General features: G+C 35.1%; 2 protein-coding genes across 3 annotated transcripts in view; one reads left to right on the forward strand and one right to left on the reverse strand.

Moving 5' to 3' along the window:
- Positions 1–27,858, reverse strand: part of LAMA3 (laminin subunit alpha 3) — a 310,601-nt gene that overhangs the window by 214,731 nt on the left and 68,012 nt on the right. For both annotated transcript variants that reach the window (XM_031946523.1, XM_031946522.1), the window contains exons 3-8: positions 24,859–24,976; positions 23,931–24,049; positions 23,583–23,753; positions 20,026–20,117; positions 17,404–17,519; positions 13,138–13,256 (exon numbers count right to left, since the gene is read on the reverse strand). In XM_031946523.1, the coding sequence (XP_031802383.1) occupies positions 13,138–13,256; positions 17,404–17,519; positions 20,026–20,117; positions 23,583–23,753; positions 23,931–24,049; positions 24,859–24,976 (735 nt within the window). The remainder of the gene's footprint in view (positions 1–13,137; positions 13,257–17,403; positions 17,520–20,025; positions 20,118–23,582; positions 23,754–23,930; positions 24,050–24,858; positions 24,977–27,858) is intronic.
- LOC105749333 (paraneoplastic antigen Ma1 homolog) lies at positions 7,184–11,982 on the forward strand. Its single transcript, XM_012541508.3, has 2 exons — positions 7,184–8,049; positions 8,782–11,982. Exon 2 carries the CDS (start codon positions 8,898–8,900, stop codon positions 10,284–10,286), a length of 1,389 nt encoding a protein of 462 aa, XP_012396962.1. The 5' UTR covers positions 7,184–8,049; positions 8,782–8,897; the 3' UTR covers positions 10,287–11,982.

Genomic DNA, 27,858 nt, shown 5'->3' on the forward strand with positions numbered 1-27,858 from the left:
GTCCCCATCAAGTTCATTGCCTCCAAAGGGCTCCATCCTGGATGCTCTTCTCTTCTCCCTCTATACTGCTTCATTTGGTGAGTTTGTCAGCTTCCATAGAATTAATTATTATTTCTATGATTATGATTCTCAGATCCACCTATCCAGCTTTACTCTATCCACTGACCTTCAATCTGTCTTTCAGACATCTCAAATTAGATGTCTACTAGCCATCTTAAATTCAATATGCCCCAAACTAGCTTCATTGTCTTTTTTGAAACTGATCTCTTGGCTATTCCATAAACAAGACCCTCCATTTGTTCTCTCCAGGAATCTTCACTGGCTGCTTTCTTTACCTGGAATATTCTCCCTCTTCACTGTCTGCTGATTGTGCTGGTTTCCTTCAGTTCCAACTAAAATACCACCTTCTACAGTTTTTTCCAATTACTCTTAATTCTAGTGTCTTTCCCTCTGTTAACTATTTCCTCTTTATCCTGTATAGAGTTTGTTTGAACTTAATTTTTTATTTATTGCCTCCATTATATCGTGAGCTTTCTTGAGGACAAGAACTGACCATCTTTTTCCTTTCTTCATATTTCCAGTGCTTGGTACTATATCTGGCACATAGTAGGCACTTAATAAATGTTTATTGATTATCAATTGACTATCAAAAGTTAGTGGTGCTCTTCTTCCTTTTCCTATTAAACTGCATGCGAGATCAATTCTGATAGACTTGGCCATCTTCAGCAATGAGATGAACCAAATCAGTTCCAATGGAGCAGTAATGAACTGAACTAGCTACGCCCAGTGAAAGAACTAATTATAGAGATAATTTGAGATAATTGGAGATTATTGGAGATGTGGAGATAATTAATGTGGAGATAATTAAGAACCATTACATTGAATTCCCAATCCCTATATTTTTGCCTGCCTGCATTTTTGATTTCCTTCACAGGCTAATTGTACAATATTTCAGAGTCCTATTCTTTTTGTACAGCAAAATAACGGTTTGGTCATGTATACTTATTGTGTATCTAATTTATACTTTAATATATTTAACATCTACTGGTCATTCTGCCATCTTGGGGAGAGGGTGGGAGGAAGGAGGGGGAAAATTGGAACATAAGGTTTGGCAATTGTCAATGCTGTAAAATTACCCATACATATAACTTGTAAATAAAAAGCTATTAAAAATTTTAAAAAAAGAAATAATTGTTTTCAAACTCCAAAAAATAAAAAATAAAATAAACTGCATGCTATCCTTTTGTAATGTCTTTTGGTTCATTTTAACCTGATTTCATCTGCATAAAAAGAAATTGTCAAAGACTATCCAAAAACATTTGTTCTCCAGATTTAGTAATAGGTTGTGTGTCCCCTTGTGAATATTGTTTTGCCTGTATATAAATGGAATCTTAGGATAAATCCAAAGCTGGGAAGACCTCAGATATTACCTAGTCTAACCAATTCATTTTAGAGATGATGAAAAAACTCCAGAAACATTAAATAACTTCTCCAAAGACATCTAGGTAGTAAACAGCAGAGCTGAGATTAGAACTCAGATTCTCTCATTTTGAATCCATTATTCTTTCTACTGAAATTGTTTTAGAAACTAGTCAGTATTTGACCCAGAAACACCACAATTAGGTCTGTATCCCAAAGAGCTCAAAGAAAAGGAAAAAGGACATAATTGTATAAAAGTATTCATAGCAGCTCTTGTGTAGTAGAAAAAAATTAGAAATGTCCAACAATTGGAGTTTGGCAAAATAAATTGTGGTATACGATTATGATATAGTATACTATTGTATTCTAAGAAATGATGAGCAATATGCTTTTAGAAAAACCTGGACTTACATGAACTGCTGCAAAGTAAAGTGAGCAAAACCAGTTTAATATTGTACAAAAAACAGAAATATTTTATGATTACCAACTATGAATGACTTAGCTATACAGTGATCCAAGACAATTCTGAAGGACTTATGAAAAATGCTATCTACCTCCAGAGAGATCTAATGAACTCAATGCAGATTGAAGCATACTTTTTTTTACTTCATTTTTCTTGTGGGGTTGGATTTTTTGATATGTTTTCTTTTGTAACATGGCTAATATTAAAATATGTTTTATATGACTTCACTTGATATTATGTTGCTTGCCTTCTCAAGGAGGAGGAAGGAGTGGGATTAAAGGGGAGCATTTGAGACTCAATTTTTTTTTTAAAAAGGAATGTTTTTAAGAATTGGGAAATATTAAATAAAGAAAAATATTTTCAAAAAAAGAAATAAGATACACATAGAAGATATAAAGAATGAAGCTAAATAAACTTTCCTGCTAAATTTAAATTGTTACGAATCACTAATTTGATCTTTATTTTCCTTTTTCTGTAAGGAGAGGTGTTTAACATATCCTAGCAAATGACATATTTCTCAAGCTTTCTTATCTTGTCTTCTATCAAGAAAATCAGCTAGTACTTGGTACATATGTAAATAATTGTTTATCTCCTTAGGCAAAAGCACAAACTTAGCACATATCTTCCAGAAAAAGATAAATACAAAAACAATCCCCACAATGTGATTTTTTTTAACCATCTAGATAAACTGATATCCCTCCATTCTCTGCCCAGAAATTGCCCCACCTGTTTACGTACTTGTTTTTGCATTGCTCCTATCAAATACTACTAATAAACTCCCTGCCTCCATTTATTAAACTGCCAGTCACTTGCAAATGCTATTTGCAAGACCATTGGCTTCTCCTTCTACCTCTCTTTCCTCAATATTTTTGCTCATAAGGTACATGAGAATCCTTCCTACCTCTTTCTACAAGTATAGATTTCCTAAAGGCACAGACTAGTAAGCAGGAAACAATATCCACAGTATTTTGCTTACTTGTTCCCAACTATTTCTGTATTTGATTGGGGGAGGTTGCATTTTTTTGTATTCACTTTATTCCTGGAGAGAGGCACTAGACTAGGTAGAGTCTTGTAACTTAAGGAGATTAGAAGAGAGAAAAAGAGAGAGGGGGAGGGGGAAAGAAAGGGGGAGAAAGAAAGGAAGAGAAGAAGAGGAAGAGGAGAAGGGGGAGGGGGAGAGGGGAAGGAAGAGAGAAAGGAGAAGAGAGGAAGAAAGGGGAGAGAGAGAGACAGACAGATAGACTCTGAGAGAGAGAGAGAGAGAGTGAGTGTGTTGGGAGTAAGACACAAACACTAAATTGTTGAAAAAGCTAGGTATCTTATCTGTAAAAGGCATAATTTCCATAAATTCACTCAAAACTAAATTGTAAATGGTCAGTGGTATCTAGCCTCTTTAATTTGATCTTAAGCCCCAAGATCATGACACCCAAAATTACATGTTATTCCTGAGATGGTTTCCTACTTCTTTGTTTATAATCATGTTGCAGTGATGATGCTGTCATTATTACTACCAATAACTCACATATATGTACTGCATAATTTACAATGTGATTTTTTTTACAACGACCCTATGAGGCTGGCAACACAAAAATGATTTTCCTCGTTTTAGAGAAGTGGAAGGTAATCCTCAGAGAAATTTGTTGTCTTACCTATAGTCATACAGATAATCAGATCATAGGATTTTAGGGAGATGAATTAGATAGATTCAGTCCTTTCAGTTGTAAACATGAGGAAATTAAGGCCCTCAGTGGTTTGCCTAATGTCATACAGATAATACTGAGATCCAAACCTACGTCTAGTTCTAATTCCAAATCTAGTTTGAGCCTGAACCCCAACTCAAATGTTCTAGTTTACCTTCAGTGTTCTTTGTACTATATCAAGATGCCTTAAATCAACAACAGTTTTCATCCCCATATCTCTGATAAGGATCTTTGGCTGTGACTGATGGGCAGGGCTTTTCTAATTCATGCTGGTACAAATTGGTAAATTGCCAGCTCACAGGCATATTATACCAGGAACAACAGTTGTACATGATAGTGCTATTCAGATCAAAGAATCTACTGTTAGCAGGATAACTTGGTCAAAAGGACTGTTCCTCCTTGGACTTCATGGTGACAAAGTTCTGTTGTGACTTAAAAAAGTACCTTTCCCTAGAACCCAGAAAATGGTCATAATAAAGAAAGGGCATCCACAGCTTTTAATCTTTGATGTAAAGCATCTGGAAAGCAAAGGAGATCAGTGCGATTGCAAGTCATGGAGCAGAGAGAAAAATTGGCTCAGATATTCTCTCACTCAGGAAAGGGGCCCAAGTCTGTATTTTAAATACGTCAAAAACAAAACAAATAATAAATATAAAAGCAAAGTGGAGATGCTTCAGTCTTAAATATGATTTATTACAATTTTACTAAAGGAAGAAAGAGCAAGAAAGGGTCTTTCCTTCTAGAAGTATTATATTTTTTTGCCTTCTTGGGGCTTTTTGAAGATAATATAACATTAAAGATACTTTTACTAAATAAAAGTCAAACTTCAGAATACACATTTTAAATTCAACAGATGGGGAAAATGCAACTCGCCTGAACATATCAGTAACTTCATGTGAACTAAAGAATCAAAAAAGAAAAAAAAATATTGTAAAGGCAGTACAAGGCATCGTCTTCCTCTTCTGAGATTAGTACCTAGTTATTTATATGATATCTCTCCCAATAAAAATTTGAGCTCCTTCAGAGGAGGGTCTGGCTTTTTTCCCCTTTTTATTTGTATCTTCAGTACTTGGCACATAGTAAATACTTCATAAATGTCTATTTACTAAGAAAATGATCCTGAAGAGATAATATGTCAGCCAAATTCTCTTTACTAACAAAAATTCACTCAACAACATCCCCTATTTGAAGGAGTCTGGTAAGGGGAAAGACATTTCCTCAAAGTCAATCAGTCTGCTCTATGTTTTTAATTTTGTTATTCTGTACTTGAAAAACATCAATAAATATATATAAAGATAAAGAAGAGATTTCCGTCAGAAACCTGGATCTCTATTACATATAGTTTATTTTTGAAATTACATAATTAAAAAAGCAATATTTAAAGCTGTCTTATTTGAGTTTCCCTCTGAATGTTCTTTTGTTCTTTTCTGATCATATTTTTTAAATGATGACCCACTTTTCTTCATTTTGGCATTGTTTTTTCCACAAATTCTGCCTCTTTCTCTGTTCAACCCAACTTTTTGTTAGAGTTTTATCTATTATTAACTGTTTTTGTTCATGTAATTCTTTACAGGTTTCTCCGAAGCCAACTCTTTCATCATTGTTATATTGTACACTCCTATTCCATTATATTCACATTACCATAATTTAGGGGCAGTTAGGTGGTACATATTAGAGTACTGGGACTGACCTGAGTTCAAAGCCAGCCTTAAATACTTCCTAGCTATATGACCCCCAGCAAATTACTTAACCTCTGAATGTCTAATTTTCTTCAATTGTAAAATGAGGATACTAGCACCTACTTTACCAGATTGCTGTGAGGCTCAAATGAGATAATTGTAAAATCCTCAGTACAGTGTCTTGCATATAGTAGATGTTTATTCCCTTTCCATAACTTATTTTGCCATTCCCTAATTCATAAGCACCTCTTTAGCTTTCCAGTATTACTATGAATAGCTTTATGTATGTGGACCCTTTTTTTCCTTCTTTGCTCTCTTTGGGATATATGTGTATAATAGTGATATCACTGAGTCAGGGGTTATGTACAACTGAATGACTTTTTTGGTAGTACTTTCCAGGGCTTTCCAGAATAACTAGACCAATTCAGAACTCTGCCAAAGACTTCACTGGTGTTCTCCTAACTTCTCTCCACCAAATGTAATTTCCTCTTTATGTCATCCAATCACATTGGGATATTATAGACCCTCAGAGTTAGTTTACATTTCTTTTACTATTAATGATTTGGGGCATTTTTTTTCTAATGATTGCTGATAGCTTAGATTTCTTCATTAAGAGCTACCAGACTTATGTTCTTATATATTTGAGGCAGTTCCCTATATATATTAGATATCAAACTTTATTAGAGTAGGTTGTTGCAAAGATTTCCATCCCTCACAAAATTCCCTTTTAATTTTCATTGATATGAAAATGTTTTTACCTTTATGTGATTAAAATGGTTCATTTTATCTCCTGTGCTCTCCTTTGTCCTTTGTTTTCTTAAGAACTTATCCTCTATCAATAGTTGTACAAAGTATCTATTACTCCCTGGATCCTTGAATTTATAATGTGATTTTTTAATATTTAGGTCCCATGTCTCATTGTAGCCTATTGTGGTATATGATATGAAATGTTAGTCTAAACCTAATTTTAGTCAGATTATTTTCACTTTTCCAAGTATTTTCTTTTCTCAAATAATGTTTCCCTTTTCACCTGAGTAGTTGGAGTCTTTGGATTTAATATTACATTGCTATAATGTTATGTGAATTACTCAGAACAAACAATAACTTTGATATGTTTTCATTTTGTGAAAAGACTGGCCATTCCTGTGTGATTCTACTGACATGAGGCTGGCTTAGAACTACAGCCATGGCCAGATGAAACCATATTGGCCTAATTTCCCTACATTTTATTCTTTGGCAAATGAATTCTGGATTTTATATGCACTATAACCAATTCATTCTTATTAACATCTTGTAAATTTCCACATGAAGCATTTAAAGTCCTCCTATGACCCAAAAGACTTAACCTTCTGAAACCTAGAACCACTATCCTGGGCCCTTTATTGTCCAGATTGGTGATTGCCTCAGTTTCCAATTACATTGAAACCGATCTCCATGAGCTTCACTTGACTTCCTAGCCATGTTCTCACCAGCTGCCTTAAGGTCTGGGTCAGACAACATATGCCAGAGGACTTTCACTCATAAAATTTCTGCCCTGGAACCCCACTTGTCCTTATGATAATTAAATGATAACCCCATTCCTTTAAAAACAAACTCATTGAACATGCAATATATAATATAATTATTTTCTGAAAATAGCTTATAAGAAACATATTTCAATTTTCTTATGAATTTTAACACAAGAAAATTTTGATAGATTTATACTCTGGTGCTGACTTTAAGTCTAGCACTAATAACATATAAATAGTATATAAATTATTTCACTACCATCTCTCTTGTGACATTACACACACACACACACCACAGACTGCAATTGAACCTTTGAAGGAATGAGCAGCACATTCCCTCTTTGAAATGTCAGACAAATGTAGGGAAACTTGGGAGCAACCAGACTAGCATGTGCTGTTGCCAGGGGAAGAGGCCAAAGGTCTAAAGCCTTTCATGTCTTCCTAGTTGACAGGAGTTATTACAATTTGCATTTGAACAGAGGAGATGAGATTCAAAATGTTTATTTACCCCAGGATGACTCAATCTCTTTTTGGCAAATTTACATCAGAGAGTATGAGAAGACCTAAGAACTAAATTGGGTTTCTGGCCATAAGTTAGGTGACAGTTGAACTGAAGAACATAAGGAAGAGCAAGGCTAAGGCATTTCAGAGAAGTGTTTAGCAGTTACTCAAAGAGTTCAGAAGAGAAGCAGTTAACAGAAGAGTTCTAAGTAGAATTCAAAAGATACAGCTGACCCTTAGTCTCTGCCTTAGTCTGTACCTTAGTCTTTACAACATGGCAGTGATGAATTTCTTAATCACTGACTTAAGAGAGCTGAGTGGGAAGGCTGTAGCGTGTTTCATAGCAATTGGTTGAGATTGATGGCTGAAGGTAAAATTAACCTTTAGAAAAAAACCTAATTCAGTCACAGCATCTCTAGAAGACTTTCAGTTAGTTAACTCTAAAGCTAGCCCCCTAACTGAGGAATTAGAAGAAGCCAACAACAAGGATGTAGCCTATGAGCACATGCACTTGTACCTACTGCATATGCACAGGATGATGAAGGACACTGGCTAACTGGTTGACAGATCAATTGGAACAAAGATATTTCTTATCTGTTGGGGTAAAAGCAAGAAGACCAACCAGAAGCAGTTGAGATACAGCACTTGGAAGAGGATTAGCTGAGATAACAGTGTTCGGCAGGGAAGAGCTGAGATACAACAGAGAGCGCTACTTGGCAACAGAGTAATACCAAAGATTGTAGCAGCTGATGAAAACTTCTAACTGTATCATCGGAGATGTGAGTTGTCCCTCTGTGTGCCCTAGTCGTATATGCTCCCTGTAAGAGCTTCCTATTGGTGCCCTGGTCATATATATGTCCACATGTGTGGTAGATCCACACATAATTCCTATGAAAGTCTATTTTCCCATTGTATATATATTTATAGCCCAAGGTTTGTGAGCAGATATTCTCTATGTCAAATAATTTTCAGGGCAACTTGATTAAAAAAATTTACTTTCTTTTTTAATTTAGTATTTTATTTTTCCCCAGTTATATGTAAAAACAATTTTGAATATTTGTTTTTAAAACTTTTGAGTTACAGGTCCTCTCCCCTACATTCCCACCTTTTGAGAATGCAAGCAATTTGATATAGGTTATACAATGTGTAATCATGTAAAACATAAAATACCTTTCTTTTAAACCATTTCCCATGATTGACTGGTAAAAGTAAAACACCTCTTAGAAAGCTTATAAGCTATGATTTGGAGGGAATCATGAACCACAAAAGACCTAGGATCTGGTATAGCTAACTAGGACCTCCAAGAGAAAAGGGGGAATCTTTGTTAACTATACTATAGGGACTTTTATCAAATCTCCCATTGATTTGTCCTGGAATTGACAAAATCATCATATAGGATCCCAATTTTGAATGTCCTATATATCGTGGGGATCCATTGGGGAAGTTGGTGGGAGGCTATATAATTATTAGTCACCAAAGTTTTCCAATTTTTTCCTTTTCTTTTTAAACAGGTCAAACCTTTTCATTAACAACTGAATTATTGTACAGTATGTTGAGATGCTACTGAAGTATATAGTTTACTTCTATAGTGATTAAATAGTGTCTTTAAAAAAAGAGGAAAAATAATATGGATGACAAAACTTTAGAACAGTGGTGCACAGCTATGCACTTGGATTTATACAGAGGTCTGCTTGTTAAAGGAGTGCCTCATGACCTAACAGATAAGGACATTGAAAATGTCTTACATAATGCAATAAGTGTTTTGGGAAAATGTCAAGTACTGACCAGACGATATGAAGAGACAAATATCACCTTGTCTGTTTTCTGTAAATTGTCTGAACCGATAGACCATTCTAAAATCCCTAGTACAATTACAGTAGGAGAGAATACCTGGAAACTTGTCATTATACCCCCCATTGAGGAAGAAGAGATAGAAAGAAAGCTTAAGACTGTTCTGCAAAGGGAAGGATTGTCTGAAGATGATGTGAGACATGTGTATGGAGGGAAGTCCAGACTGGAAGAAAGTGAGGAGGCTGAATCTGAGCCAGAAGAAGAATCTCAATCTGAAAAATTAAGAAGTTTCTCGGGGGAACATCCATGTCCTCCTGGAGAAGAACCTTATGACTCTTGGATAAAACATGCTACAGAAATAGTAAAGCAATGGAAAGTGAATGATACAGAAAAACAGAAAAGACTAATGGATAGTCTAAAGGGACGAGCATTTGAACTCATACGTATTTTGAAATTACAGACCCCTGATGCTACTTTATTAGAATGTCTGCAAAAGTTAGATAAGCAATATGGTAGTTCAGAAACTCCACAACAAGCTTATGTCCAGTTTCTTACGACCTTTCAGCGTAAGGGAGAGAAACCCTCTGAGTTTGTCGGGCGAGTAGACAAACTGCTACAGAATTTAGTTGTTAAGGGATCTGTGAAGCCCAGTGAAGTGGATGCTATTAGATTGGCCCAAGTAGCTTCTGGACTTTTAGATGATGGAGACCTACAAATACAAATTATTAAATTGGAAAAAGAGAAACAGCAGATTAAATATCAGGATCTCATGGCGATAGTGAAATTGTATGAGAACAGACTCGATTGTGGAGATAGAAGTCTACAACCCAGCAGAATGCTTACTGAAACCTCTTCTCAGGTATCATCCATGGAAACGAGAATGGAACCAAATCACACTCAGTTAAGCATGAAGACTGACACTCATAGATTGCCCAGTGAAAAATGGAATGCTGATCAATACCACTCTTCCCAGAAAGAAGACAAGGGATTGTGGGGGCAGAGATCAAATAGGCTTGAAGCTAGAACATGGCCAGTAGAGCAGAGGCAGAAGGGTCTGGGAATATTCTGCTGTAACTGTGGCCTAGATGGGCATGCAAATACCAGATGCACCCAAAAAGCAAATATAGAATTGGTTAAACAGAAGCTGATGTCCACCAGACTGCCTTCTATCCATAAAGATGATGGATCTGGAGATAGAAGTTATCCTAGATCCCAAAGACCCTAAGAACTCATTGACTGCTGCACCTGGGAATCTTTCACAAAAGACTGCCATCAATAGAGGTGAACTTTGTTGTAGTTTGCCTTGTCCTGGTGGTCCCAGGTTGATAAGCAACAGGAACAACCACATGCAGAAGAACTAAGAGGGAGTCTGAAGGACTCAAATTTTGTCCCCAAGAAATCCCCTTACTGTTGAGAAAATGACAGAAGTTGGAGCTATAGAATAGAATATTATTATTATAACCATATAACATAACAAACTAACACTGAATGCTATAAAGGAAGCAGTGGGTGCTGCTCATGACAGGCACCCAGTAACCAAGTTTAGTTAGCTACGACATTCTAGAGAAAATGGAAGAAGGTGAATATTTATGTCATCAGATGACATAAATACATCAGATGCATTGAGTATAACATGTTATATTTACAAATATAATCTAAATATTATGTTCTATATCGTTAATGTTTTGTTGTTTATGCTTATATTGTTAGGTAGTTATATGCTTCATTGATATGTAATATGCATATTTTATTATATGTGATAATTGCAGTGTTACAGTTGTAATATTGTATTATTTATGCTAGGTGTTATATGTTACATGAAATTTATATTTTGTTTTAAATGTCAGCACTGGCATGTGTTCTGTTTAGAAGTGCTTACTTTATAGGCTATATAGAACAGTTATTATAATAATTTCACATAAATATCTTCTGATGTTTATTGTGCTATAAATTATATGTGTTAGAAATGTTATGCATATGCCCAGGTAATTTGTAAGTATATTATTGGAAGCAGGGAGAAATGGAGAATAGATTAAAGAAGATACACCTTCTGTTTCATCAGGCTTAGCAAAAGAGAGGCTTTTTAATCACATCCCCACAGTGGATGCAATGGGTGAAGAAGCTAGTTAACAACTTCGCTGGAATAGAAATATGAACAACAGATATATCAAGTGGAAATCAGCTAAGATAGAACATCATGAAGGAACCAGTGAAATTCAAAGTCTGGCTGAAAGCAGATCTAATGTCAGTAAAATATAGTTGCAAAGATGAGTTGTTCCTCCATATGTGACCTGAATAGATACCCTCCCTCCATGTACTGATAAGCCCCACATATTTCCTATAAAGGTCTCCCTCTCATCAAGAAGTATATAACATTCATAGGAGAGAGCTCAGAATTTATGTGGAAAATGTTATGTCTTTTATTTGCATTGTTACTTAATTAAAAGCCTATGATAAAGGTAAAACATATCAATAGGAATTTATTAGCAGTAGTTTGGAGAGAATTCTGACTCACAAAATACCCAGGACCTAAAAGCTGGGTCCCAAAGTCAGGACATGTCTGTGAATACACAAGAATTTCCACTTCAAAATATCAAGGAGTAAAGGGAAAAAAAAAAAAAAAGGTTAATTCAACTCTAGCCTCTGAACATACACAGTGATTAGGAACTCCTTACTTCACAAGATAAGTCTTCTGTTGCTGGGGAACAAAATTCTAATATCAACGTAAAAATCTGCTTCAACTCCTTGGTGCTAGTTTTGTCTTCTGGAACTATACCCATCTTGGTGTTCCATTTTAAAAGGGACAAATATTTAGAAACTAAGAAACCAACATCATAGTCTTACCAGTGAAGAGCCCTGTAGTTATCTCCATTCAGCTGGATATTGTGTTTTTTGTTAATAAAGACTTAAGATTCTGTTAAGGTGTTTTGTTTTGTTTTTAGTAGCCGTGACACACTACTATCTAACGTCAAGCTTGCTGAAGGGTATAAGATTCTGAGCTATTAATGTCTATCTCCCCCATCTATTACTTGTACAAGCAAAGGACTTTACACTTATCCCCATTAAATTTCACCTTAATAGATTCACTTCTATTGTTCTAGCTTGCTGAGATATTTTTGGATTCTACTGTTCTCAAGCCGTCTCTGTGGCCTTGACAGATCCAATAAACATGCCTATTAAGTCTTTAGCTAAGTCATACATAAAATTCTACAAACCCCTACCAAAGCCTTGTTTCAAACTCACTGAAGATCTTTCAGATTATGATCTGTTAATTTTTTTATTTTAACAAAAATTAAGTTCCTGATATGTGCCAGGCACTGTGTTGTGTTTTTATAAATATTAAATACAATAACTCTAGGAGATAGCTATTATTATTCCCATGTAAGAGATAAGAAAACTGAGGCAAACGAATTAAGTGACCTGTACTGACTATATAGCTAATAAATATTTAAGGCCAAATTTGGGTAGCACAGTGAATAGAGTGCTGGTTCTACAGTCAAGAGTCATCTTCCTGAGTTCAAATCTGGCCTCAAATACTTAGTAGCTGTATGACCCTAGGAAAGCCACTTAGCCCTGTTTGCCTGAGTTTCCCTACCTATGAAATGAGGAGGAAATGGCAAAAACCACTCCAGTTTTACTCCAGTTTATTTGCCAAGAAAACTCCAAATGGGTTCACAGAGTCAGGACTAAAATGACAAAAATTGAAATCATTTTCCTGATTCCAAATACAAGGTTTTATTCACTGCACCTAGCAGCTGCCCCTATTATTGACTGAATACAGTGACCAAGATGGCCTAGGATATTCTTCAGCCTAATTTTGCACATTTAGGAGTCACAAGTAGCAAAGACTTCTGTATACACAAAAAAGTGGGGAATTGTCTTAATTTTAAATCCTCTTACCTTTCTTGGAAAATTTAAAAGTCTTTAATAATACCTTATATAAAAGCTAGCATTACCTTTTTTCTAAATGCATATCACTTCTCAATAGGCTACTCTTCTGAATGTTACTGGTGTTTATCTCTGCCAAAGGTCCATTAAAAAAAAAACAACACTTTTTGACTTGAAAAATCTCTTACCTGACAATTAATGCAGACCCCTCCGCCTTCATAAACACCATGGATGTTCAAACTTTCACTTTGCCTCTCAACATCAGGATCATAATAACAGTCTGTGGCATGACCATGGCAATTGCAAACTAAGGAAAACACAAATTAATGTTCATCATTAAAGTCAGATCTTTAGTAACTTCCTAAAAATAGTACATCTTAGTGGCTTCTGATATAAAATGTATTCTTATATCAGAAAACAATGGAAAAGCCTAGGAAATTTCATAAGTCAATTTAAAACCATGAGAAGGAAGTTTTATTTTTTTAGTTTGGTGGTAAAATGGGAAGTTTGTTTCCTGCCCCCTTTTTGTTTTTAAGCTTAAAGCCTGCAATTAAATCATAAATAGGGCTTTTAAAAGGAGGTGGTAGCCTGAATTCCATTCTTCCTCCAGTCACTTAAGTACATGATCTCACTTCCAACATTACAAAGAAAACTGAAGCCTTGAGCTCCCTTCTCCACTCTTGTAACCCTCCCATTCATTTCTTCTTAACATTTCTAATGAAAGATGCAAAACTCATTTATCTCATTTAAGCATAACTTTTAGAGGTACTATCTGTATTAACCCCATTTTTTAAACGGAAGACTGAGGCTCAGAAATTCAATGACTTGTCTAAGATCACAAAATCAAAAAGTGTCAGTTTTAGGATTCAACTCCAGAATTCTAATTTCCAGACTCCAATTCCAGCATTCCCTCTACTCTACTGAGGCCAGAGCATGGGTGATGATCTGGGAGAACTAGTGGGATAGAAAGGTACTAGAGGTCAAAGTGGGCAAAAATACAGATTTAGGAAGATTGAGGATGAGGGAGAGAGATGGAAGTAGAGAAGGCTGTGATTATAAAGGGATTTCAGGTCATGGAAGAAGGGCGGTTTTGAGTAAGGATGAAAATTAGGGTTTGACAACCTCATGGATGGCTATAGTGGAGTAAAGATGTAAGTTATAGGACATGAGGACACTGATGAATTAGGAAGATACCAAAGTCCTTCAGTGTGAGGAAGAAGAGAGAATGGCATGGAGGCTAATAAAAAACTATGGAAGGATCTGGACAGGGTGACATAGATGGAGAGTGTACCTTAAAGAGGTTCTTTAAGAGCCAAGAGTATGCCCACTGATTGTCTTGGCCCAATAAGTAAAAGGTATAAAAGGTTTGGATTTATTAAGGAAAGGTGACTCAGGATATAGTGTCTTCCAGAGAGTACCAGAAGGTAAACACCATGAGTGCCTATCAGAGGAAGAACAGAAGTTTGCTTACAACAGCACTGGAATTTCAGAGGACACAATGGAGGAGGAGAGTAGATAAAGATAAGGGATCTGGAAGATTATGGCTAAAATGGACTGTCATAGAAGAAGGGGAAGTGGAAGCAAAGGAAAGGGTTATTTCATCCTGGCAGACAGCCCCAAAGTGAGAGAGCAAGATGATGGCACTTACAGTCCACTAAAGGCCAGGTCAGTGATTCAATAATAATTGACATTTATTTTTAAAATTTTAATTATAATCATTTTTTAATATTTATTGTTGACTTATTAATAATTTATTAAACACCCACTATTTGTAATGATAGCACTGGGGTGATGTTTATCTCTCATTCTTAAAAAGGACCATGACATCAGAGAGGCGATGCTTTGACATGCATCATTGAGATACAAAAAAAGTAACAAGACTTGAGGAACAGTCTAATATAGGAGAAAAGATACTATTTGTACTTGATATTTACAATCAAGCTATATATAGGATAAATCAACCGAATGAGGCACCAGAATTCAGAAGGATTGGGATCCCCAATCCCACTGTAGAAGATGAGATTTCAGCTGCAAGCTGAAGGAAGCTGAGGGAGTCAGGAGGTAGAGATGCAGAGGAAACACATTCCAAGTTAGGAAACTATTAATGAAAATGTCCATAATCAGTAAATAGAGTGACTTGTTCAAAGAATAGCAAAAAAATAGCAAAGAATAGTATGAAGAATGCATGATTGGGTATAAAATATAAGAAAACTGGAGGATGGTGTCCCTTCTTTCTCATTTTAGTGAGGCAAAAAGTTAAGGCAAGGAGAGAGAAGGAGGAGAGGGCGTCTAGGTCAATAAATCTCTAGTGATCAATTTTCCAGTACTACTACAGGAAATGTGAACAAGATCAATAAATCGAATGTTGATCTTCTTGGGGGCGGGGGATCCCTAACACTGAGGACCTGCTCTTTATTATCATACTAAGATGGATTGTGAATATCCAAACTATGCCCTATATCTCTGCTTCAAATCTCTGGTAGTGGTTCTGACACAATCCCTCACTATTTCTGGCTTCTAAGTCTCCACCAATGTCAGACCTCTAGTGCTTCTGACTCCTGGAATTGGGAGGGTCTTTAGTGGTCTTGAAGCCCAAGAAGTACAGACTCTCTCTTACCGCTCATTTCTGAAAGCTGTCAACCTATGAGGGGCTTCAAGACTCAACTCAGATGTACATAGACCCTCCTGTAAATGAAAGTAATACCTCCTTCCAAAGATTTCTCAAAGGACTTTGGTTTCTACTTTCTGCCATCCCTTTGTCATAATTATCAATGTATTTATCCATTCCTTACTCCCATTCCCATTCTCCTGGAGGGTAAGGTACATACAGATTTTTGGTACTTAGAATGGTGCTTTGTATATAGTTGATTCTTAATAAAGGTCTCATACAAACACAATTTCATCAAAATAAAAAATTATAAAAGAAAATGTAATTTTTTCTGGATCAATTTTTGTTTTTATCAAGAAAACTTGTATTCATTACTGGAATTTAATAATCCTTACTTGGATTGAATTACCTAATTTTCCCTAGTAATACATGTGTTTGTATAGTTTAATAAAATCAATGAATTTGAGGAAGCAAACAAAAGCAGTCAGCTGTTACACATTAGGATGTGCCCTTTTCTTTAAAGCATTAAAGCTTGTTGATTTTTGTTTCATTTTTGGCACCATGAAAATCAACTTCAAGTCATCTATATTTACACATCAGTTATTTCTCAAAGAGGATGTTTACCTTTAAATAACATAATTCAAATGGAATTCAGAGGGTACTTGATAAATAAGCCCTAACATGTCTAACTTCCATAGGTTACATGCAATTTTCTACTATACTGACAGCTTAGAAACATTACAACGAAAACTATCTTCATTTTTAATATATGTTGGATTAATGCATATCTACTATAATTATGAAAATGTCTTTCACTATTGTCCTAGATTTGGGGAACTAATCAAATTGCAATTATTGAGATTTAAGGGATCAGTCATTATTCAAAGTATAAGAAACTATCATCTGCAAGTCATAACAGGAGTGGCCCCTCCGGGTCACCATCATCACCTCCCATATTCAAAATAATAGCTAATATTTAAATAGCAATTTAAGGTTTACAAAGTACTTAACATATATCATCTCACTGGAACCTCACAACAATCCTGGGAGGATAGGTACTTTAATTACCATTTTACAGAAGAGGAAAAGGAGGCTGAGAGAAATTTAGTATGTATTTAGTATGTATGCATACATACATACACATATCAACATGTATTTTAGATAGACATAAATAGATGATGGATGAATAATAATAGATAGATAGATAGATAGACAGACAGACAGATAGATGTCCTTCAAAGGAACCAGCTTGGGAAGATATTTTTAATCTAGAGACACTGAGTCAGTAAAATTTGGAAGTCAGAAACTGTTTCATTTTTGTCTTTTTATCTCCAGTGCTTAGCACAATGTTTGACACACAATGAGTGCTTAATAAATGTTGCTTTCCTCTTCCACAAGAAGCATGAGAGAAACAGTGCCTCTGAGAGACTAGAAGCCACAAAAGGAAATAAATTTTATTTTAAATGTTCATCTTTTGTTTTTTAACCCAAACTGACATACCTAGATTGAATACCCACTCCATTTAACAGATTTGATTCTGATTGCTGTATCTCCTGAAAATTAAATACATTCTCTAAGAGAGAAGAAATGCCATCATTGAAGCAAAACCTTATTCACTGAATAACTACTGCAAGTTTTGAAGACAATTCCAAAAGGAGACTCTAAAATGTTCAGAACTCTGATTGTATTATTAAAAATAAGTGAATAGTCTCCTAAGGTGACGATTTTGAAGGTAACAAGGCTCCCCTGCATGTATAAGTTATGGCATTTTGGGGAGGAAGACAAATACTGATTAGCTGAAAAATTGAAAACAAAAATTTGCTATTTGCACTTTCTCTCCACTTACCTTCACACTCATTAGTTCTCTCAGCTGTTGCTGGCCTCCACTGCTTCTGGTTGTAACCAGCACAACAGTGATCGCAGCTCTCCCCACATGTATTATGTTGGCATTCACATTGAAACCTAGGTGTTGTAAGAAAATAAATCTTACTTTTGGGAAGACATTCAAGGAAAGGAAACTACTTCCTTCATGTTGGTTTAGCAAATAAAAATGAACATGGCAAACAAATACTAACATTCCTAAGGCATATAATTTTTACAAATTTATGATATGGTCACCAACCCTGTAAGAAAATAAAATGGAGTATTAAGTGTCCTTAATCTATATCTTATATTCAATTTTACAGAAAGTCAAGGAAACAGTTATTTTCAGTACTGAGATGTTGCTCCCAGGAACCATGTTAACACACATTCAGTAACTTAAGAGCAAAAGTCTGAGTTTTCTTATAGGCAAATAGGTAAGACTAATTTCTCTCCTCTCCCCCACCCTCTTTGTGATCTATTTTTAGTCTACCAATTTAGCCATCACAAAAATTATTCATGTTCAGTTATATCTTGTTTTGTTATAATACATATGATTCTAAAAAATAAAAGTAACTTTATGGGATAAAGGAGAAAATATATTCACACTTGACTGACTCAGAAGAATAAGAAATAATGATCTGGAATTTCCAACATTTGCAAGATATTTCCTAGTTCTGAGGTTCTTAATTTGGCATTTCTTAAATATTTTTACAACTAAATTTCAGAAACTATTCTTTTGTAAACCTATGTATTTTATTCTGGTCATTTTCTGAGAAGAGGTCCAGAGACTTCATCAGACAGCCATGAAATCAATGACACAAAAAATTAAGAACTTTTTCCTCAGTGCTGTATATTCTTGAAATTTTTTAGTATCCTAAAAATACCTTTATCTCATTAGTAGAAATTATGTGGCAAAATCTTTTATACTTAATTGAAAAATGGACATGATGTTTACTGAGTGAATATACCATTTCCAGCACTGTCATATGCTCATTGTTTGCTGTTTTAAAAAATCTTTTGAGTATACTTTAAACAGTAAAGTGTAGAGGAGTCAGAAGGCCAGCATTTAAAGGCCACCTTGAATGTTCACTACCTCTGTAGTGGATACGTATGAATAAATAAAAATCCCTCAAAATCTCAATTTTCTCACTATAAGTTCAGTCCCTGATACTAAAGGAATTCTATCAATCCCTCTTTTTTTTTTTAACTGATTGCACTGTGAATTGTTGAACTTAGGAATCCCTATGTTCTAAAAACCCTATATTTGTGTATTTGTAAAGAGCCCTAGTTGCCTTTGACTACCTCAATATAAAACCCTACAGGCTCTATTCACTTCGGAGCACTCAAAGCAATGTGTAGTTCTGGGCAAAGTTGATTTCCTAAATTACATTTCCCAGAGCCAAAATAAGACTAAGACCCACAGGTGGCAATGAGACTGAAATATATATATCTGTCTTTTTTATGGGTGGGTAGTTTGTCTGCTGTTAATAGATCCTATCAGGAATGGATTTGGCTGTATTTTTGTTCTTTGATATTCAGAATCAGAACATAAATATTAATGACAGTCATAGATGTCAAGGAATTAATGAGATTAAAGAGATTGGGAAATATGTTGCCTTTCCCAGAAAGCAATGATTTAACCCTTGAGAAAGATTGAGAATTTCAAGGTGGTAGGGGAGATTTTTTTTTTTAAATTAAAAGTGCCTCTTCATTTCTATCAGTTTCCATCACTTAAGTATCTAACTGTTATACCCAAACAGGGCATAACAGTGGATAACAGACTAGACTCAGAATTAGTAAAAACACAGTTTGAATCCTGTATAAGGAATTTGTTAGTTGTAAGTCTAAGAGACATGGGTTGTCTCTAAGATGACAAGTGCTACACTGGTGATAAGAATTTCCACATTGTTGGAAGCACATATCCAGAATATATGAAATTTTCTTTATATGTATAAACCTAGAGCAGTTATTTTATTACTTAAAATAACTGTTTTGTATCACTCTTTAGAAATTATATACTTTTAAAATATGAAATGGAATGTTAAACAAAAATGATTTCCATATCTAATGTACAACCCATTTTATCTCCTTAAATAAATACTTTTATCTCTTCTACAAGAGTACATTAACCCATGCAGAAACTTTAAAAATACTGGTACCTCTTGCTCTGCTATGGCATGGATATGTAGTTTAAAAATAATCTACTTTATTTCCCTGCTTGAAACTATTTACATAACATGAAATATACATATATTGATTCCTTGAATAGCCAGTCATAGCACAACTGGCTTCCTCTGGAGCAGATTTTCTAACCTTTTTGTGTCATGGACCCCTTTGGCTACCTGATGAAGACTGTGGATCATTTCACAGAAGAATATTTCCCCAGAAAACATAAATTGAAATGCTGGGATAAAAAGAATGGAAGAAAATAAGCACTGATTAAGATCCTATTCTGGCTTAACAATACAAAATACCTAACAAATATCTCATTTGATCCTATTATATTGAAATAGTTATCCACATTTTTTTTTAAGTTTATGACCAAAAGGTTAAGAATACCTATTGTAGAGGGAAGAGAAAAGAGTACCACATGCAATATACTTACAGGTTTTCAGGACCTTTGGCTCTGCACACTTCTGCATGGCCATTGCAGACACATCTTCCACCAATGCTGATATCCTTTATACTGTAATAATACTGAGAGAGTAGAGATAAACATATAGGTGTGAGTATACATCTATATACAAACTCCTTCTCACAGCCCTTCTTCCCCAATGCTTAGCCCATTTTGACCATTCTCTCCTCCTATTTTTTCCCCTCTTCCCAAGCAATTTCACCACCACAAACAATAGTTATATTACAGGTTGTCCTTGCTTTGTGCAACCGCTCAGTTTCTGAAAACTTTTAAGTCAAATGTGATGCTATTTATTTATTTGTAAATCATAGGATATTTTAAATATAGGGGGAGGAGAAGCTGGAGAGTCTTTTGTCATTCAATTATTTTCAGCCCTGAAATTTGGTGATCCTATTTGGGGTTTTCTTGACAAAGAAAATGGAGTGATTTGCCATTTGCTTTTCTGGCTTATTTTACAGATGAGGGCTTGAGCCCCTAACTATAATAATAATAAAGATTCACATAGGTTAAAAAGTGCTTTTCATACATTATTTTATTTGATTCTCACAAAAACCTTGTATTGTAGGTGCTATTATTGTTGCCATTTTGCAGATTAGAAAACTGAAGCTGAGAGAGGTTAAGTGACTTGCCCATGTTTATACAGCTGGTAAATATCAGAAGCAGATTTCAAACACAGGACCATTGACTCTAGTATTCTTTCTGCTACACTGCAGTGCCTTCTCTAAGTTTTTCTTTCTTCATTTACAAAATGTGTATAATGATTCTACCTCTACTCTACTTTCTTCATCTACAAAATGGACATAATGATTCTACCTCAACTCACTGGGTTGTTCCAAGGAAAGAGTTTTGCAAAAGGTAGGATATAGTTGTAACTATTATCAGGATTTTCATAAACTGAATTTCTTAAAGGCACACATGCATTGCTTATAGGCTAGTGTTGTCCGTGTTAAGATTAAAAGATGTTCCTCAGTTCTTCCAAATTATTATGTCAGTAAAGTTGGATCAGGAGTAGCCTCAAGTAGGCTAATGAGAACAAACTTATCAGCAGCAAACTTTGAATTGGAAAATGAATTTGTGGAGGATGGAGCCAAAATAGCAAAGTAAAGGCAGGAAAAGAGGTTGGTTTGTTTGTTTAATCTTTTTAAGTCTTTTAAATAATTATATGTTTTGAAAATAAAAAGTTTTAAAAATAAATGAATAAATAATTATGCTAAAGACTTTTAATCATTTAATGACATGACTTTGTTTTCCAAGCTAAAAACCATCAGTTTCCTGGCAAAACCATGACTTCCTGCCTTTTCAGCAGAATCACCCAGTATTGACAATACTACCTTTTATGTGTCAATACTCAGAGACTTCAATTTTGACAATTGCAGATATTTCTCATCTGCTACTAGGAAAGTCCAATCTTTCCATAAGCAGGTTAAAATGCATGATCTGTACTGAAAGGAAATTTTCATTATATTCCTTGCTAGAGGAATCTCAGAGATTATGAGAGGTCACAACTTCACGTTTCAGTAATTGGTAGAAAGAATAGCCAAGGGTTAGAAGGTGAGAAGATTCATCTTCCTGAAATCAAATTTGGCCTCAGACACGTACCTAACCCTATTTGCCCCAGTTACCTCATCTGCAAAATGAGCTGGAAAAGCATAACAAACAAATCTATTATCTTTTTCCAAAAAAACCCCAAAGGGGCTCACAAAGAATCAGACATAACTAAAAAATAACTGATCAAACAATCAGTAAAAACTTAATCAGTGCAAAAAAATCATAAGCAAAGGGCTATGTTCAAACTCAAGCAGCTGCAGAGTATACTCAATTTAATAAAATCAGCAAGGCCAGAATTATGGTTTAGATCCAAATGACCAGGAGCAACAAAAAATCCTTTCCAGATTCAGTCTAATCAGGAAGTCCATTCTATGGCCAATAGTGTATACAAATTATGATCCAACTTATTTTCCACCCACTCTTACAAGATCCCTCAGGGCACAACCTGGCATTAATGGTGGTAGACCGACCACCCACACATTCATAGGATCCCTAACCCTCCCTGCATTATCAAATGAAATAATTTGTAACATGCTTAATATAATGCCTTACACATTTTTTGTTCAATTGTTTCAGTCATGTCTGAGTCTTGGTGACCCCATTTTGGAGTTTCCTTGGCAAAGATCCTAAAATGTTTTGGCATTTCCTTCTCCAGCTCGTTTTACAGAGGTGGAAACTGAGACAACACAGCTAGTAAGTGTCTGAGATCATATTTGAACTCAGGAAAATGAATCTTTCTAACTTCAGATTCAGTGTTCTGTCTCTTATACCACCTAACTAACCCTGCTAGGCAGATAGTAGGGACTTAATAAATACTTACTCCATTCCTCCATGCCCCTTTGAAAAGTTTTTCAGTTTATAGAAAAACTAACTTTCTTTTCTCCCTTCCTATTCCATTTCTCAAGCCCTCACATGTGTAAAACTCACAAGAAAAATGTTCCCATGCCTTAGGAATACAAAAACACTTCAGCAACCATGATTACACTGGAAAGACCTCTCCCCTATCAGGAATAAAGTGAAAGGAACACAAGGTAACAGTGTTCTCTTGACATCTCAAAACATGAAATGCTCAGAGTACAGAGCAAAACTTTTATTATTTGTCATATTACCTGTAAGATAATAATATCAGCCTTACAAACTTCACTGAACTGTTAGGAGCATCAGATGAGAAAGTACACGTGAAAGTACTTTGAAAATTCTAAGTTGTTAAACAAATGTAAATAGATTCTAAAAAGCAACAAAAGAAATTAACCCAACTCTTATTCAGGCCTGGCAATGCAAACAAACCATCTCCTTCACCATCAGTATTACTGATTTCGTAAACCAGCAGCCCTTTTAGTTTCAGCAAACCAGCAAACTTTTTGGTTTCAGGGCTGCTTTATTCTCCTAAAAATTACTGAAGAAACCACATATCCCTGCATGCATATGCATAAAGAATTTTGTTTATGTGGATTATGTACCATATTAGAAATTAAAACTGATAACTTTAGAATATTCATTTTTAAATGACAACTAAAATCCCAATAACATAACATTTTTGTAAAAATATTTTCCAAAATAAAAAATAGGAAAATGTCATTGTTTTACATATTTTTGCAAATCTCTTTAATCTCTGGCTTAATAGAAGGCAATTTGATTCTCATATCCACTTGAATATTCAATATGTAGTGATATATTATTCCAGTTGAAGTTTATGAAAAAAATCTGACCTCCCACAGTTATGTAGTTGGAAAAGGGAAAACTATCTTAATAGACAAATAATGTGTTAGTATTACCCACAAAGAGTTGGTCACAACTGCAAAGAAGCAATTATTATGAAAAATAATTTTTACCTCACCACCTTTCCAATCCCCCCTGCCCATGGTCTCAGGGACTCTTGGGATCCATGAGCTATACTTGTAGAATTTAACTCTAATTAAATAAACTTAATGTGGTAAGAAATTTAAAAAAAAACAGTAGGGATGCTGAAAATTACTCACCCTTCTAGTGACTGTTGGGTCTCGCTGGGCTTTAGAGATCAGGTGTCCAAGAAGGGTATTGGTCCGGAGAAAACGCAAGCGGATGTTGGTTGCCTTTGTAAACTCTCTCAGAGTAGGAGAAAACGTAAAATTTTTTGCTCCTGGACGACCATTCACTAAAGATACCACAACCTAGTAAATCATAAAAAGTTTTTTTTTTTTTCATCACAGTTTAGCAACAGTTCACTAACACCTGTGTCTCAAATAGGTGAGCTTGATTGCTTTTTGTTTATGTAAGAATGACATGCCTATCATAATTTTTGTGCACTTTTGAATGTCATTTCTTACAGCTTCCCTAGTTACACTCACCTCTCCATTTTCCAGGGGCACAATCCGAGAATATTCAGTGGTACAGATAACATCATTGTCTTTAGTGATGGGCATGTTGGCATCTGTCCCAAACTGTTCCCAACAGTCTATTTTAGAATCTAACAAAGAAGCATTTTCACATAGAAACATAAAAAAAAATATGGTAAATTCTCAGATATATATTAATTTGACGAAAAGAGAGATGAAAAGCTAAGAGGGGGAAAAAAAACAATGACCAGACTGACACATTGTAGTTTCAAGGGTTTACATCTATATCTGCAGGTAACATTTATTTGCATTTCAAGACTCCACCTTTCAAATCACTCTTAAGTCATTCTACTTTTAAAAGCAATATTTGGAGTAGTAAGGCTTAAGTCCTCAGCTGGCAAATTTTCCCATAAATAATCTCTTGTGGAGAACTCATTCTGATGGTTCGCTTCATGGGCAATGTTCTTTCAATGTCAATTATCTCATATTGTTCAGAGACATCCTAAAATAGTCTGTCTGTATGATGGAATACACAGTTATATTCCCTAGAGCAATGAACAGAGGACTTCATCATGAGAGACATTCTGACTTTCAACTTTTCCAGGTGGTGATACCTTAAGATTGAACTCATGCATATACATATCTGTGTGTATGTATGTATGTGCATATATAATCCAATTTATATTGGTCTCCACCAATCCAATATAAATTTATCAAGTACCTTTTATGTGCCAGACACTATACCTTAGGAGTTGTAGCTAAAAGAGTAAAATCTATTAGTGCCTCACGAACTCTTATCTAGAGACTATTTTAAAGAATATATTCTGATGATCTCTTGCAAATACTTTTTCCCCCACAATGAGGGTGGGTATGATGAGAATTGATGAGAGGACAGTGTTTCGCAAACCTCAAAGCAACAGCATTTATGTATATTACTTACGAGCAAAAAATTGCCAAGGCAAGTAAGTTCTTCCAGAGTCCACAGATCTTTCCAGGACCCATAGATCAGGACGAGGAGAATTTGCAAATTTGATAAGCACGTAGGCCACATGGAAAAGCTATTGAAGACAAAAGACATAAAGAATTTCGTGAAATTACCAGTAGTAGAGGTTGAGGTGGTAAACTATGTGAATTCATTCAGAGTATAAGCTAAGAAGAAAAAATAGTAAGACAATAAATTCCTGTAACAAAAGAACCTAATCTATCCTTCAAAGTGAAGGATTAGTTCAGGGATTTAGGTGAAGAATTACAGAATTTCAGAGTTGGAACAGGCAATCAAACCCAATTTCTCTCTCTGAGTAAGAATTTGTTTGGGGGTCTAGAACTAGATACCAATTATGTGAGAAAATTCATCCCAACAACATAAATCAGTAATTGTTCTGCAACTTACAGTCTTGTAATGTGGTCTGAGACCCTCTGAGTTTAAAGGAATTTCTCAGGCTCACACAGAAGGATTCAAACTATGTATTCTTGAATGCAAAGCCAGTTTTCTAATCACTGTAAAATTATTGCTTCTTCTTTAAATGAGAATCCCCAGCACAACATTCGAAGAAGTGATCATCTAACCTTGGATGACTTCAGGTGAGAGAGAATTTGTGACATAGTCCATTCCATTTTGGGATACATCTCATTGTTAGAAGATTTTCCTCAGTGAAATTAGCTAACACCCACACCTATATGTGTATGTATGTGTGTGTATATATATATATATATATACACACATATATATATGTGTGTGTGTGTGTGTCTATATATTTCTGAGATAGAAACAGAGAGAAAGACAGAGACAGAAACAAAGACAGAGAAGCAACAGAGAGACAGAGAGAATGGGAGAAAGAAGAGAGAGGGAGGAAAAGAGCAAGAAGAAGGAAGGAGGAAAGAAGAGGAAGAAGGGAGAGGAGAGGAGAGGAGAGGGAAAAATGGAAAAAGACAGATTGTTGTGTGCAGTCATAGTAATAGTGTTTTCAAAAATAATTTTGGGCAAATTATTTTGACCATCATAAATATCCAAATTAACAGCAAGGAACATTTGAAGGAAGACTTCTGCATGCAAAGAAAGAACTGATAAATAGAAGCATGTATAGAATAATTTTACATTTATATGTACTTATGTATGTATGTATGTACTTATATAAATATGTGTATTTATGTAAATATACACATATATTTATGTCTAAAGATAGCCATCTCTAAGATGGGGAAGGGAAGAAAGAAAAAAATTTAAATGAGAATTTTATTATATATTTTATTAAAAGGAATAGCAAGCTGTAAATAATTGATTAGTAGTTTCAAGTGTAAACATTTTTGTAATATGTTAAATAATACTTGTTTTAGTCCATAAATGAGAGAGGAAGGGAGAAGAGAGGAGAGGACAAAACAGGACAGAGCAGGACAAGACAGGACAGAAAAGAGATACCCACAGAGAAATAGTTCATCTCTTACTATATATAACTTGGATAGTCTACAACAAAGACTTAATATCTCTTCTGTTCAAATGTTTTATTCAATGAATATCTGAAAAACTGATCTACAGCATTAAAGAAGATAAGAGCTGAAAGATGAGAGCTGCTTCTAACCAGGTGCTATTTCCAGTCCTAGAAAACATGAATTTTAACAGCGGCCCTCTGGAGATATACTCCCCCACTGGTCAAATAAACCAAAGGGATAAGTCAAATAATAAGATACTCAGATCATGTAAGAGGAGGGAATCTTCCCAGAGGTAGTATGGTATATGTATGGGATGGATGAATGTTTAGAGCAATATTATCCAGTTTCCAGGTCCCAGGCCAAGCCTTATTATTTTTTGTTTGGGTCCTGATTGACTCAGACTGAATTTAACTAGTAAACATTTCTTCTTTGGCCAGAAATCCTGAGGGTCGTCCCTTCCCAGATTTATTGATTTATTTACTTAGATTTTTTTTTTTTTTGACTAGGTGAAAGAGATTTTTTTTGCCTTAGTTGGAAACTTAATCACCGAATGGGTGCGACCTCAGTCAAATTGAGACCTGTGGAAGATCCTGACTTTAAAAGGCTAAGCTCTCCCACTGCATCCAGGGCCATCTCCAAGTGTCCTGATCCATATTTGTCCACTGGAACCAGATGACTCTGGAGGGGAAAGCGAGGCTGGTGATCTTGCACAGCCCTCCCTCACTTCAGTCCAACTCACTTGCATATCACAGCATCCCCTTCCTGAGGTCATGGTCCTCTTGGAGAACCACAACAATTAGTACCTCTCCACAATGAAATAGATAAATGCTGACTCATGGTTTTCTTTCAAGTAATCATTTATTAAGCAGCAGTTACTGTGAGTCAGTCACTGTTGGAATGAATAATAATAGCTAACATTTATGCAGCACTCTAAGATATGCTAAGTTATGTACATATATTATCGTTAGATGCTATTACTACCTCTATTTTACAGATAAGGAAATAAAAGCTAAGAAAGATTAAGAAACATATCACATATAAACATCTAAGGCAAAATTTGAACTCAGGTCTTCCTCATTCTAAGTTCAGTACTCTATTCACTATGCCCCCTAGTTGCCTCAAATACAAACTCTTCTATTTTGTCATTTAAAGTCCATCCCAATTTGGCTCCAATTTGCCTTTCTAGATTAATTTTATATTACTCCCTTTCATATAGGCTATAGTCCAACTATACCGCCCTGTTTTTTTGTTCCACATTTTGTTGGAGTACAGTTCTTACCTCTCTCTGCCTTTTAGAATTCCCAGTTTCCTTCAAAACCCAACTTAAATACTACCTCCTTCCTGAGGCTTTACCTGATCTTCCCCACCTGTTAAAGCACTCTGTCTTTTCTTTGTAAATACCTTGTATTGTATTTATTTTGCAAATAAATAATGCTTACATGATGAATCTTCCAACAGAATACAAGCTTTTTAAAGGCAAGGACTATTTCATTTTTGTCTTTGATGGCTGCAA

Source organism: Sarcophilus harrisii, chromosome 1 (genome assembly GCF_902635505.1).
Source record: "Sarcophilus harrisii chromosome 1, mSarHar1.11, whole genome shotgun sequence".
Lineage (NCBI taxonomy): Eukaryota > Metazoa > Chordata > Mammalia > Dasyuromorphia > Dasyuridae > Sarcophilus > Sarcophilus harrisii.